General features: G+C 30.5%; 1 protein-coding gene across 1 annotated transcript; it reads right to left on the bottom strand.

Moving 5' to 3' along the window:
- Positions 1 to 12,038: 12,038 nt before the first annotated feature.
- Positions 12,039 to 14,630, bottom strand: LOC132719609 (uncharacterized; the record flags this gene model as incomplete). The annotated part of the gene is made up of 4 exons (XM_060703403.1): positions 12,039 to 13,063; positions 13,281 to 13,491; positions 13,705 to 13,970; positions 14,420 to 14,630. Coding segments are annotated over 4 exons (990 nt in total), but the record flags the coding sequence as incomplete, so codon positions are not given.
- Between the last annotated feature and the right edge of the window lie 2,158 nt (positions 14,631 to 16,788).

Raw genomic sequence — 16,788 nt, 5'->3', positions numbered from 1 at the left:
TAAATATAAAATTAAAGAATTTTATTTTTAAAAAGTCATCATGTATACGAGGGATGATCAAAAATTAACCGGACTTTGTAAATGATTCTTAACCTGTTAAATGAATTTACATAACAATACACGGAAAATAAATCGGAATCTATCCCCTAAATGATACAAAAAATATCAACAAGAAATATTAACAAAGAAAAAAGATATGTTATTATTGGCATGCACATGTAAAGCAATGCGGCGCACGGTATAACTTTAAAATTGACGTTAACGACGTCACAAGCGTATTGTCCTTAACAGAGCAGATTTTTACTCATTCACGGAGTAGGCCAATATGTGGTACAGTCATGTTATTGATGCTGCGGATCCCCTGCCTATATATATTTCTGTACAAGTGGGTATCATATTGTATTGTAATATAATGAATGGTGATAAGGAGCTCCTGTAATGACGCAACTTTCGTTATTTCCTTCTGTAACTTGATTGTTGAAAAAATCGCACATGCAATTAACTATATTATGTATTACAAATAATGTAAAGTAATGTTGCTGAATGATAATGTATCATACATACGAAAAAATAACAGAATAATACAACTATGATCAAAATTGTCATTATTTGAAAATAAATTAAACGCATAGCCAATTTGAACAGTGGCTGTTAAATTGTTGACACAATTTCTCCATAAGACTACTGCATAAAATAAGAAAATAATTGATACAATTGTAAACCAAGAATACAATACATGTAATTAATGTTTTAACTATTATCATTTTAAGATCCTCAGAGTTGACTGCACCGTCCCGTAGTTACTGTCGAACATCGTTGACAATGTCCGCAGTCAATCAACCGTCATTTTTTACGTCCTGGCGATTGACGTCACCAACGTCCTTGAAAATATCTTTTTTCTGTCTCTCCCTTACTTGTTTCTATTTCTCTATTATCCTTTCTTAATCTTTAAAGCTAATCAAAAAATATGCTGTGGCTTTCTGGAACTTTTCCCTTGATAGCCATAATCTTTTTCAACGTTTTAAACAGTTTCTCGTCTTACATTTGACAAATGTTTCCTATTGATCGATTTTCGAGACATTCCGACGACATAGTTTTAACGCGAGTATTTCATTAACATGTGACGTTTGAATTGTGATTGTAAATATAAATATGGTTTAAATGAAGTCATTTTTACTGACAACGTCAAAGATATGGTACATGACGTTTTGGCGTATTTTGAAATCTAAATGTGCCATATTGTAAAATACACGCAGCATAAAGCGCCTCATGTCAAGACGAATTTACGCACTGCGCCGGGTGTGCGTTACCATGGTTTTTGAATTCGCTGTAACGGACAAGCTACTTGCGATATCAGGTTAGATATAGCATCAGTTTACAGGTTTTGTTTTCCGATTAAGTGTGATATATAACAATAAGTGATAGGATGAAAATTCTTCAATTGCCAGTCACAGTCCGGTTTATTTTTGATCATCCCTCGTAGCACGATGAACTGGTATTTATGATACGTTTTATTTTTATTTCAAAGACATGATAAATCATGAAATTCTTTACAATCACAAGAATTAATCATACTATAAAAACCCTTCCTCTAAAAAACATTGTCACTGAATTAATCATTTTAATATTATGAATGTTTTTTATCTAATTACTAAGTACAACAAATGCGTTTCCTTGACAAATGTTACTCATCTCAATTACAAGCTGTGGTTGGAAATTTCTTTCATTGTTTATCATAAAAAATAGAAAAGTTATGTACGCAAAATTGGACACTTCAAGGATACAATTATACCTTTTTTAAGAATAAGTACATGAAATGATTACAATTTCTTCCTGCTTTTATTCATAATCAATCACTTTGTATTTTCCGATTTTTTAAATTCATTTTAAGAATCCCAATAAATAGGTATTCCAATCATTGATATACCTTGGAATGGAAACAGGAACCGTCTCAAAAATGTAACACACTGTGTTTGTGTTTTATATTTGCTTATAATATATCAAGCACTGCACAGCAAGATTTGACCTTATAGATAGATAAATGTCAACATTTTCTAAAAGCATTATGTTTGGCCAACCATCATTTAATCTACATCAATCATACAATTTTTCAAGAAACTTTATTTTTGATAACGCTAAATTTAATGATTTTGCGTAGGAGAGGTTCAAACAATTAATAACTACATTACTCGTCAGTGTTGAATTATTTGTTTTGACTCAAACGTTAACACTTTTGCATAAATTTACAAATTAGATTTACAGTTATTTCCAGAAATGAACTAATTAGAAGTAAATATGGATCTGTCATATAAGTTGATGTTTTTGGGACTTTTTATCTCCCGCCATAGTATAGTAATAGTCTCCGTCCGCTCTCACAGGGCAGTAATAATGTGGCTAGAGGGACAATAGGTAACTGTTCTTTCTTTTGATGTCATTCATTCCGTAATGCTTTTTTGTGGCTGTTTTCTATTGTTTGTTGCTAAAAAGAACAATAGAGAGAACAATAGAGCCACGATGTTACTGTCTCGTTAGAACGACCGTCCGTCCTTCCGACCGTCCGTCCGTCCCACATTTTTGTCAGGAGCATACCTCAAAAGGTATTTGAGGTATCAAATGGATATATCATAATTATTAAGGAGGAGTGCAGTGCACACAAGAATGATTACCCTGCATATTTTTTTAGTTATTGCCCTTTGTTATTTTTCATAATTAATTTTTCCCCTGGGTGAGCATAACTCAAAAAGTCTTTGAGATGTCAACATAAAACTTCATGGTGGATTTATCTTATTGAGGAGGACTGCTGTGCGTAAGAATGATAACTCTACACTTTATAATTTTTGAATTATTGCCTTTTGTTACGTTTCATACTTTTTGTCCGGATGTATCTCAAAAAATGTTAGAGGTATCAACTAAAAACTTCATAGGTGGATATATCTCAATGAGGAGGAGTGCAGCACACAAGAATGATAACATACCCTGCATTATTTTTCAGTTATTGTCCTTTGTTATTTTCAGCCATCAGTATTCACATAGGTTTCAAATCTATAATCACTTCAGCCATCATTTTTCATTACCAAAATACCTGTAAAAATTGAATTATTCTGCTCTATTACATATCTATTCTTCCAATGAGCAAACACATACGGCGGGGATGGTCATGTTAATATGGCTCTTGTTTAAGTTTTGTACATTCTATTTTCTCCTGTAGTGTTATTTTGTTATATCGCAATGCCAACTTAGCGATGATTATGTATTTTTTATGTTATTTAATAATTGTTGTTTCGTGTGACAAAACGTTTTGAACATAAGCAACTACCTTATTTTTTCAACAAACATTATGCTCATATACGATGAAATGTTTCTTGAACTTTCATAAACGTGATGCGATTATTTACCGGTTCAAATTTTGAATTCAGGAAAAAATAAAAAATGATAAATTATGAGGTATTTGTGCACTTTCAAATCATAGTTCAAGTTAACAAATTTAACGAGCATTTTTCAACCAGAATGCCATAGACTCTTATGGCACATTTACGTTATATGACGAAAACATATCATATTTGATTTAAAACTTTATGTTTATGTACTCATTTTGTTTGTTTCAATTAAACTTATAGAATTGTACGATCCTCTTTTTTACTTTTTCATTTCATTATATTAACGTTTTATAAAATGATTTAACAGCTAACTCCAGGATACATACAAACGCATTTGACATGTTCTCTCTCAGCATATATGGGATCCACACCCATTATATCAATACTAAATACTAGGTGCAAAAATTTGAAATATAGAATTTTCAAAACTTTCTCTATATGAAATTGGACCTTGGCCAGTTCGAAACTCAAGCACCTAAAATGTGAACTGCCTTCCGTGTTACCTTATTTTTACTGTGATGCGAATAACTATCTTCCTGGTTATATTTGCCTTTTTAAACGCCGCGTTTAATGTTATGCACGTGGTTTTGCGTCCGTCTGTCCGTATTTTAACTGACTTCGTGACCGGTCTGTATCTAACCGATAAAGGGAAATTGAAACTGCTTCACATAGGGAAGGAATCACTTGACTTTTTTGATACTTTTTTGTCACGTACTGACAATTTGGCGGCCTAAACACCTCGCTTCACATGTACTTTTTCAGGTATTCTTTATTATACCCCCTTTACTTATTACATACGAGACATGTTACAGCCTATGTGAAATAAGGAATAGTTGTCATATATACAAAGAATACAAAGTGCCATTTAAAAAAGAACTGGCATCTTTTTTAAAAGAAAAGACCTAAATGAATTGACCATTATTCAAATTAGACATATTAAGAAAGAATTTCCTACATTTTAATAAATGTCTGCAATAAAAGTATTTTACATAAACATAATTAAGCTTTAAATCAACAAACTTGAATAACTTAAATGTAGTACACGTAATAAATTGTCGTCTTACTTGCAATAGTTTCGTTAATATGTATGCAAAAATACTTTAACAGAATGTATGCAAACATTCTATAACAGAATGTATGCAAAAATACTTTAACAGAATGTATGCAAAAATACTTTAACAGAATGTATGCAAAAATACTATAACAGAATGTATGCAAAAATACTTTAACAGAATGTATGCAAAAATACTTTAACAGAATGTATGCAAAAATACTTTAACAGAATGTATGCAAAAATACTATAACAGAATGTATGCAAAAATACTTTAACAGAATGTATGCAAAAATACTTTAACAGAATGTAATGCAAAAATACTATAACAGAATGTATGCAAAAATACTTTAACAGAATGTATGCAAAATACTAAGAATGTATGCAAAAATACTTTAACAGAATGTATGCAAAAATACTTTAACAGAATGTATGCAAAAATACTATAACAGAATGTATGCAAAAATACTATAACAGAATGTATGCAAAAATACTACAGAATGTATAAAAAACTTATGCCAAAATTATAACAGAATGTATGCAAAAATACTATAACAGAATGTATGCAAAAAAATACTTATAACAGAATGTATGCAAAAATACATAACAGAATGTATGCAAAAATACTTTAACAGAATGTATGCAAAAATACTATAACAGAATGTATTCAAAAATACTTTAACAGAATGTAAAAAATACAACAGAATGTATGCAAAAATACTTTAACAAATGTATGCAAAAATACTATAACAGAATGTATGCAAAAATACTTTAACAGAATGTATGCAAAAATACTATAACAGAATGTATGCAAAAATACTTTAACAGAATGTATGCAAAAAACTATAACAGAATGTATGCATACATACTAGAATGTATGCAAACATACTATAACATGAATGTAATGCAAAACATACTTATAACAGAATGTATGCAAAAATACTATAACAGAATGAATGCAAAACTATACTATAACAGAATGTATGCATACATACTATAACAGAATTATATGCAAAAATACTATAACAGAATGAATGCAAAAATACTATAACAGAATGTATGCAAAAATACTATAACAGAATGTATGCAAAAATACTATAACAGAATGTATGCAAAAATACTTTAACAGAATGTATGCAAAAATACTATAACAGAATGTATGCAAAAAATACTTTAACAGAATGTATGCAAAAATACTTTAACAGAATGTATGCATACATACTATAACATGCAAACATACTATATGAATGCAAACAATACTATAACAGAATGTATGCAAACATACTATAACAGAATGTATTGCAAAAATACTATAACAGAATGTATTGCATACATACTAATAACAGAATGTATTATGTCAAAATACTATAACAGAATGTATGCAAAAATACTATAACAAATGTATGCAACAATACTATAACAGAATATATGCATACATACTATAACAGAATATATGCAAAAATACTATAACAGAATGTATGCAAAAATACTTTAACAGAATGTATGCAAACATACTATAACAGAATATATGCAAACATACTATAACAGAATGTATGCAAAAATACTATAACAGAATGTATGCAAAAATACTATAACAGAATGTATGCAAACATACTATAACAGAATATATGCAAACATACTATAACAGAATGTATGCAAACTACCTATAACAGAATATACTAGAATGAAATGCAAACATACTATAAACAGAATGTATGCAAACATATACTATAAAAATACTTATAACATGAATGCAAACATACTATTAACAGAATGTATGCAAACATACTAATGAATGCAAACATAACAGAATGTATGCAAACATAACTAATAACAGAATGTATGCAACTACATACTTTAACAGAATGTATGCAAAAATACTATACAGAATATGCAAAAAAATACTTTAACAGAATGTATGCAAAAATACTTTAACAGAATGAATGCAAAATACTATAAAACAGAATGTATGCAAAAATACTTTAACAGAATGTATGCAAAAATACTTTATAACAGAATGTATGCAAACATACTATATGCAACAGAATGTATGCAAACATACAAAAATACAGAATGTATGCAAACATACTATAACAGAATGTATGCAAAAAACTAACAGAATATATGCAAAAAAATACAGAATGTATGCAAACATACTAAACAGAATATATGCAAAAAAACTAACAGAATGTATGCAAAAATACTTTAACAGAATGTATGCAAAAATACCCTTTAAACAGAATGTACTATAACAGAATGTACAAACATACTATAACAGAATGTATGCAAACATACTATATAAAGAATGTATGCAAACATACTATATACAGAATGTATGCAAAATACTTATAACAGAAGTACTATAACAGAATGAATGCAAACATACAGAATATGCAAACATAACAGAATGTATGCAAACATACTATAACAGAATGAATGCAAACATACTATAACAGAATTTATGCAAACATACTATAACAGAATGTATGCAAACATACTTTACAGAATTATATGAAACATGCAAACATACTTACCTAAACAGAAATGCCAACCATACCTATGTATGCAAACATACTATAACAGAATGTATGCAACTACAGAATGTATGCAAACTACTTATAACAGAATGTATGCAAAACATACTATAACAGAATGTATGCAAAACATACAAGAACATAATAACAGAATGAATGCAAACATTACCTAATAACAGAAATGCAAACATACTATAACGACAGTTTTGTATGCAAACATACTATAACAATGTTTGTATGCATAAATATGCTATAACAGAATGTTATGCAAACATACTATAACAGAATGTATGCAAACATACTATACTAAACAGAATGTATGCATAAATACTATAAACAGAATGTATGCAAACATACTATAACAGAATGTATGCAAACATACTATAACAGAATGTATGCACACATACTATAACAGAATGTATGCATAAATACTATTACAGAATGTATGCAAACATACTATAACAGAATGTATGCATAAATACTATAACAGAATGTATGCAAACATACTATAACAGAATGTATGCATAAATACTATTACATAATGTATGCAAACATACTATAACAGAATGTATGCATAAATACTATTACATAATGTATGCATAAATACTATAACAGAATGTATGCATAAATACTATTACCTAATGTATGCATAAATACTATTACATAATGTATGCATAAATACTATAACAGAATGTATGCATAAATACTATTACAGAATGTATGCATAAATACTATTACATAATGTATGCATAAATACTATTACATAATGTATGCATAAATACTATTACATAATGTATGCATAAATACTATTACATAATGTATGCATAAATACTATTACATAATGTATGCATACTATAACAGACAATGCTATGATTGGCTGGTAATCTGATACATATACAGGATTAGGTAATATTCAATTACTTTTCTTCCCTCGCAAAATTTTTTTACTCTACATATATTACAAGCAGGACTTGGATTTTTACCCTAACCTGACATTTCGAATGAAACACAAATATTTTTTTCTACACTGTTTTAATTTTAAATTGGAAAATATATATAAGCATATTCGTTTGAAAACGAAATCGTCAAATTATACCAAAAAATTCACTATGACTGCTATGTCATTACCTTCTTATATATTACCTTTCATTGTATTTACAACATATACATTTAGTCATAAATGCAAAAGAAATATGAAACACTTTACATTAAATAAATCATTTAATCATAAGAAAACAGTAAATATATGTATTATCATTTTAAATGCAAATTAATAAATGTTGTTGGTATGAGGTGATTCTGATTTAATTTGTTACGGCAGCTTCCAAGATTTCTCACAAGCACAAAGCTTAATTATCGATCTGATATTTTGCAAATTCATCATATACATCTTTGGTAATTTTTCATATTATTATTCCATGCTTAGTTAAAGACTATTTTTCAGCCATTGCATAAGGGAAGCAATTGTGTTTCGATTAGACAAATTGAAATACAGGTGTTATCTAAACATTGCTTTTCACGACTTTTTATCATCCCGATCTAATTTTGATACTCTCGTTTTTTTCCTCCTTTATCTTTATAGATTATATTTGTTACTTTTGACTTTTATGAGTCGATTTCTACAGTATCTCAAAGTTTGATTTGAATCATAAGAGCAATTTGCATGATACAATCCTTTTTTTTCTCGGCTAACAATTTTTTTTTCTTTATTTGATATGCATCATAAAAAGGTGTCATGTTTGTTGATAAGTCAAGTTGTTTTAATAAATGCTAAGACTATATGCTTGTTTAATGTTTAAAGTGAATTTTCTTCATACCAAACTTCATAAATTAAAGTAGATGAAACAGAATACGCACATTAATGATATGGTATCATTTCACAATTTTTACCCTACCTGGCCATACATGAAATACTAACCGGTGTAAATTGAATAATAATTAAAAGTAAAAACACAAAATGCAATTTGTTTAAATGATATATTAGCCAGTTATTTTTACTTTGTTTATTTTATCGTTGTGTTGACTGCCTTTTCCCCTGCTAAGTATCCGTTGATTGTAAAGACCGAAGTAAAGATAACAGTAAATACCTTGTAAATCAATCAGATGATAACCTATTGAAAACATGACCTAAATACATCGCACTCGGTTTATCTACCGTAGATATAAGGTTTGTAAATGACTTGTTTAAACAAATATCAGTTTCTGTTTGATCTTAACCATTATTATGCCTTATAAATTATCTCGACATTTCGTTATCTGGACTTTTTTCGATGGTCCTGGCGACTTTGATATGTGCGACTATAATATGTTATATATTCAATGCAGATTTCTTTATCAATTCGAAAAAAATCAAACTGTTATATTTCTAATCATTAACTTCAAAACCTAAAATGAATGATTTTACAACATTGTTTTAACATTTATTTAAACAGTTAGTAGTAAGTTGCTTTAGTTTTTTGAATAATTCTTATTAAAGTAAATTACTTATGTTATCACATGCAATTGATTGATTTATCACTTTTATAACTTTTGAGGCTGATTAATCGAATTAAATGGTTTATACTGATTCTCACTAGTTTTTTCAGAATGTTGTTAATATATTATAATAATATATCTAATTGTATATAGATGTTTTATTGACACATTGTAATTCCTTGTGTATAATATGTAAATTAGGTTAAGTAACACGATGATAATAAAGGCTATACATTTGTAAGTTTCAAATCATACACTGGTTTTACTTGTATCAATTTTGAAGCATTATATGCGTTCAAAAGTATAGTTTAGAAGTAACATTTGTTTTGTTTTGTTTGTATAATTTCAATATTTTGTGCCATATTACAATTGCAATAAATCAAAATCATATAGCTTTGATTAGTTAATGTACTACAAAGATCAGTGTATGGAAGAGAATTTAAAGACAATGTCTCTCTCGAGATTGCAAGTGTTATACACACACGACGTATTTCTTAATATTATATATTTCAATGTAGAATCACTCAAAAAGTAAATGACTGGTAAATTAAATATATAATCAATTGTAACCATAAATAATGAAAGACATAAATACTTGCAGTCACGTCATCTTGCTATGTAATTAGTTATTTACTTTTGCATAAATGCTTGAAAATGACACTTTTGAGAGTTAATTTGCAAATTCAAGATTCTTCTTCTTCTTCTAATTATGTTTATTGTTGACTCAAATATTTTCTTGAAAGAAAATAGCATTCAGTTGTTACAACGTGACAAATATGATAAACAAGATAAAACAAGAATAGGGGGCGTTCAATGAACGCAATCCCCATATGACCAAGCAACAAGAACCAGTGGCAAAGAGCCCAGGCGGACCCCAAACAAAAGTTCTGCAAACGTCGTCCAAACACTTGTTTGAGAAGGGGCGTACACATTGCTGTATATCTCAACCTATAATGAGTCCACAACCAACTATTTCCATGACCAGTTTACTACCGCATAAGACATCGAGACCATTCGGTCCAAAAACGTAAACTCATAATATAATGTAAAGCCTTAGTGTTCCAAAAACATTAAAATTGAAATTTAGGAAGCAACGTCATATTGGTAAAAAAACAACTAATGAAACTAATGGAATGCAAAAAGACAGAAATGGCATTATTAAAGACAGACAATTTTATGTTATTAATTTATTGTAAGTGTACACTTAAGATATGACATTTTCTTAAGAATATTTTCAATCAGACAATATACACTTTTTGATTAATTTAGGAAATTAATGAGATGTTGTCAGAAGATGAAGGCATGCTTTGAAAACATGGTGTTTTGTGTTATATTTACAGAATGAAAATGTAGCAACATCCTGTCCTATTGTTGCTGGTGGGTGATGTAAACTGAATGAGCCATTTTTGAAATTTGACAGTGGCCATGACGTCATTATTAATATACTATCCAACAAACGCATCAACAACCACTCATGCATCTTTGATTGCTGTAGTCGAAATTTCGATAAATTTTGCGTTTTGTTGCAGCGTAGATACGAATCGGTATTCAGTTTTCAATCAGTGCTGGCGGCCATTTGGAAATCGTAGGCCACTGTGGTCTTAATTGTCTTTATAGATAATGTTTCAAATTTATTTTTTTAATGGTTAATAACTGGCATTTGTTTCTCAAATTATGTTTACATCATGATTGGATGTCTGAGATTTTGTACTACTTCTGTATAGGTATTTTAACATGGACTTCGCTGAAGGGAGATTCGTTTGACATATTAATTTTTCAGTACACTTAATATTTCATTGAACATAACCTGAGTATGTTTACTCTGTACCATAAGTTGGATAAGTGAGTATATGTGACTAAAATAATGAGATCACATACATTGTAACGAACTTTGCCCTACATGGAAAGGCCTACACACTTTAGGTGGTGAATAGTCATTTTCATTATCAGTTGAAGTATTACCGACCGTAATTCGTACCCATACAACAACTTTCACTGGTACCTTAAAGTAATAAGGAATCCCACCACATACCAGCATTAAAATGATATTACTCTCCCACCGGAAACACTATGTTTTGCGTGCGTGCCAGTGAATCAGTTGCTTACACACTTGTTTACTGATTTTACTCCAAAGTAAATGTCACATTATAGTCAATTATTTATGACTTATTAATTGCAATATTAGAGTATTTGTTAAAAACAGTTTAACTATTTTGTTTTGCATTTTATTTGAAAAAAAATATTCTACTGCATATACATTATAGTAACATATACTTTTAAACAATAAGTAAGTGTTTCAAAATATATTTATAATACACATAATGAGAGTAGCATAATAATAGACGCATCAGTTCAGGTCAGAAATATTTTAAGCGTTAAATTAAATGCGCAGTAAAAGTAGTTGGGACAGTTTAGGCTCTAATTACAAGCCTTGTATTTTCAATTTTGTATAATAATATAGCCCGATGTTTCAGTGTAGAAACTCCAAATACCTAGTTACCTTTTTGTAGCATTCATGTATTATGTATAATGGTATGTAGTAAATCATCCGACCAGCAGTAACCTAATTATTGGCCAAGTTAGTTGACTTCTAAATGTATATATAATAAAAACAAAGAAACCGTTGGGCATTTATTTCAATCATTTCATATTGTAGATTCTTTCTACATAATATTAAGAATTTATGGTCAATCGGGAACTATTTATCTATTCTCTGTGAAGGGTGAGAAATGGATGCTCCTGCTAATTTATAACGTGCTTTATAGAGTCAAATAAGTTTCATTGCCAATTTAAATGAGCTTTCAGTTTAAGAGCATTCTATACAGAGCTGTAATCAGCAGCCATGCAGAAAATAAAATATAATGGGAAAATTAAATCAAACACAGAGAAAAGGAGAATCCCTTAAGAACGCCCAAAACGACACAAGTAAACATTTGTAGACTTATTTTGACTGATCATGTTCGTGGACAATATCGGAAGGTGCAAGCTGCCATCCATGCATCCTAGCGCCGACTGAAATAGACTTGAATATTTAGACATGAAAATGGTGAAAATTAATTTGAAATTTGAGAGAAAACAGTTAATCACGGGCTATGGATAGTGTCAGGGCAATAACTTAAACATGAAAGTATTGTATTATTTGATAAAAACATTTATCATTAAATTGAAGACATTTATGTATATTATACTAAATAATAAAATACATAAATCTTTGACGCCAAAACAATTAGATAGAATCACGTACCACATTTATGTGCTCTATTTGAAATCATCAAATACAAAAGAGGTTTTCTGCACTTGAATGTGATTTCTAAGAAAAAATAGTTATGAATTGTTTTTGCGAACAAAGCTTTCAAATCTTTTAACAAATTCCAATTCAACATAAAACTTTCCATTTTTATGAAACACTTCCCAATTTTCCACATTTTGCTGTTCATGCTCAATCATATTTTGGTGTGTTTGGTGTGTGGCGTTGTCTTCTTTTTCGACTTCAATAGATAAAGGGGGACTTTTCCGCTCTGGAATCGTAGATGATTTCCCCGTAGCATTTGGAATATCTTTCTTTAGGTCAGCAGGTCCCATAGCTGTTTTTTCAAAACCAATGATGTTGATAACTCTTTTTGCGTCTGTAACATAACATGTAATGAATTGTGTCAGATATCTTTCTATAACACAAACATTTTTTTTTTGAAAATTACATTACAAAACTATCAGGATATAAGCAAAACCATGACATGGGTCATTTAAACAATTTGATGCAGTTTACGCTGCTTAAATTATTTATACACATGTAGAATTAAAAAATATTTATCAGATAATTATTATCTAATATTTGAAATGTACCTTTTTCAACGAGATTTTCCTGAAAGCCATTTACATGCCCAGTTGCGAAAATCAAAGTCGGTGAGATGATATTTTTACTGATCAGCTTTTCAGAATTTATTTGTTGTGGTTCTTGTAAATGAATTAAGCTTGAAATGTTTAGCCCTAGTTCCTTAACGAATCTTTCGACAAGTGGCAAATTCGCTTCGGAGTAGACGTCGACAGTCCATTCCTTTGATAGATAAAAATAAAAATAATATGTTATTACATCAAATCCTGGCGTGTCTTTTAGTTTATAGCATTCTTTAAACAGAACAAAAATATTTTTTGTATAAACAAAATATCAAACAAACGAGGGTCAGTTTACTATGTACCCTTTACGAAAGGTCATTGTATCCCGAAATTAGATGTTTCAGTAAGTGCGTGTTATTGTGACCCTTCTTACCTTGATTTTTCTTGACTCTACAAACGTTTTGATTTCTTTTATAGCATTTGTATTTATCTCTTTTACATCATCTGGAAATTTCCTGTTTGTAAACCTTTCAACAAAACCTTTCAGAAAGCTTTTGCCCGAGAAGTCCATCATCAAAATTTTTCCAAAGTTGAACATTCCAGATTTAGAAATGGTTTCGATTTTATATGACGTGTCTTCGTCTGGTCCGTACATGTAAAAGTAAGTGACTATAACTCTTTGAAGGTCTGTGACATTGTCTGTTATAAAATATACTAGTAACAATAAGAATCAGAATATCAAACTGAATAATCAAACTGAATATCATTAACATTTAAAATGTGTCTTCATTTGTAAATAGAATAATCAAAAATATTAATGAAAAAAAACAATGTTTTCTTAAATAAATGAAGAAAAAAAATGGAAAGTCATTCAAAATGATAAAAAAAGAATCCGGGTTTTTTAGGCAGCTTTAATATGAATGTAAATCAGTTTTCATTGAGAGTATGTCTGGTGCTTTTCAAAAATATTTTATGTTTCATTTCTTGAAAACCATATTAAGCGTAGATGTACATTGTATTTGTTTTCTTTCTGAATAGACTTTTACGTGATTGTCATGTTCAAAATATTCAATTACATTATTATTCCGAAAGAAAAATACTACATATATCGTTCAATATCTATAACGAAAACAGTTGAAAACTCCTACCTTTATTTAAATTTATTTTTGTTTCATTTAAGCATTCTTCAATGCGTGGGGAAGTGTGTCGTACAACTGCAATGATACAAAGAGAATCCTTTTCATCGTCATTACAATCGTCAAACTGTTTGACAATGATATTGCACTTGAGAAGATAAAATTTAAGGCGTTCGGTAAAAACCTTCGTATGGTCTCCATACTCAGCATCATATATTAGAACCTGCAATAATATATTATAGCAAATCATCGCTTGTACGTAAATATTCATAATATTAAGGAGTTAGTGGTTCGAGTCTTGTATGTCAAATTGTATTGATAAAATAACCGAGCAAAGCATTTTCAGTAATCTCAATGGTAAAATTGTATTGATAAAATAACCGAGCAAAGCATTTTCAGTAATCTTAATGGTAAATTTCCTGTTACCATGGCAACGGGGGACGTCTCAAAATTTGCATTGTTTTTTTTCCATCAAAACTGATTTCAAAGTGCTGCAACTTCTCAATGAATTGAGAAAGAGTAAAAGGCTTTTCAGTGTCGGTTACTAGTTACCCTAAGATCGACCTGATGCCATTTTTAGCCTGTCACATGTCCAAAATTTTCTTGGCGATGAGGGGGACTCCGCCCCCTTCAAACCCCCCAAACAAAATGGGGCACATCCCCCTTCTGGCAACCCGCTGATGTAATATTTGGATGGGGGACGGCGCCGAAAAAGTGGTCACTTTTTTAACAACATTTCTCAAACGAAAAACAGTGTTGGGGGCCTAAATAGGGCTTTTTTCACTGTTTGAGGCCTCAAAAAGGGGGGGGGGCAAAAAGCCGTCGAAACACGCTTATATAAGGGAAAAGGTTAACAAAAAATGATGAAAAGCCTTGGAATTACACAAAAACTAGATTTTCCATGTTAACACATGCCCTTATACCGAAATTTGGTGAAAAATTGTTGTTTTTTGACTCTTTTTTTTAACCTTTTACCCCATGAGCATATTGCGAAAAATGGACGTTTTCATTGAAAAGCCTCCTGATACAAGTTCAAACTGCTATGAAACTATGAAAAATGCTTCAATACCAATGAAACTTGGCACAAATGTTGACTAGACCATAGCCTCTGCAACAGCATGCTTAATGGTAATTTTTTTAAACAACATTTCTCAAACGAAAAACAGTGTTGGGGGCCTAAATAGGGCATTTTTTCACTGTTTGAGGCCTCAAAAAGGGGGGGGGACAAAAAGCCGTCGAAACACGCTTATATATGTGAAAAAGTTAAACGCCATCTATTTTTAGGGGGCCTCCGTGGCCGAGTGGTTAAGGTCGCTGACTTCAGATCACTGGTCCCTCGCCGCTGTAGGTTCGATCCTCACTTGGGTCGAAATATTTCATGTGAGGAAGCCATCCAGCTGGCTTACGGAAGGTCGGTGGTTCTACCTGGGTGCCCGCTCGTGCCTGAAATAATGCCCGGAGGGGCACCTGGGGTCTTCCTCCACCAATAAAAGCTGGGGAAAAAATCGACGAAATAATCTCGGCGGGACACTCTACGATGGCCCGACTTGAGTGTACGGTCGCCCATATGGGCTTTCCGGCGGCGATCTTAAATAAACGCATTAAAAAAAGACAACTATTTGCTCGATACTAGTAGTATTAATTTATTTTTTGTATACAAATGTTTAAAATATACTTACTTGAAAGCTTTTTACATAATATTTTCCTATGTTACAACTGAAACATTAATGTCACCATACTGTCAATCGCTGTTGCTTTACAAATAATTGTTAGTAATGTTTTGTATGAAAACATTAATACAGTGATCACTCACATAATTTGCAAGGTTATAACACTACGGTGTAATACGTTTATATATAAAAAAAACTGTATTAAACCCCTCTGCCGCAGCGTATGTGATAGAAGTTATTATGATACATATCTGTAAAAAGAATAATCACAATGAATGCATTACCATAATTATTCTTCAAAAAGTCCAAAATCATTGCTGTTTTCATTCTTCGTACATACAGCTCATTTTTTTAATATTTCCCCTCAATAAGATCAACTGTTTTAATATGTTCCTTTCAAAACATATACAATCGATAAGTCGTTAGTTTGCTAGTGTTGTACTATAAGAATCCTACACTGGCTGCCGGTACAGACCGGAATATCTAGCTCGAGGGTAATGTTTACAGCGGTAACGAGGCTCTGCCGAGTTTCCGCAAAACAGTTACCCGAGAGCTAGATATTCCCATCTGTACCGATAGCCAGTGTTTGATTCTTTTTCTTGCATATTACATGTCAATTATTTTCGGAACAGAAATTATGAAAACTGATATTCTCATTACGCCCTTTTTCTTATAGTAGCGTATGAATTTACAACTCATTCATAACGAAAA

The sequence above is a fragment of the Ruditapes philippinarum genome, unplaced genomic scaffold (assembly GCF_026571515.1).
Source record: "Ruditapes philippinarum isolate M1 unplaced genomic scaffold, ASM2657151v2 ctg10579_1_1_1_1, whole genome shotgun sequence".
Lineage (NCBI taxonomy): Eukaryota > Metazoa > Mollusca > Bivalvia > Venerida > Veneridae > Ruditapes > Ruditapes philippinarum.
The sequence above is the reverse complement of the archived record's forward strand: the minus strand, read 5'-3'. Positions and strand labels throughout refer to the sequence as shown.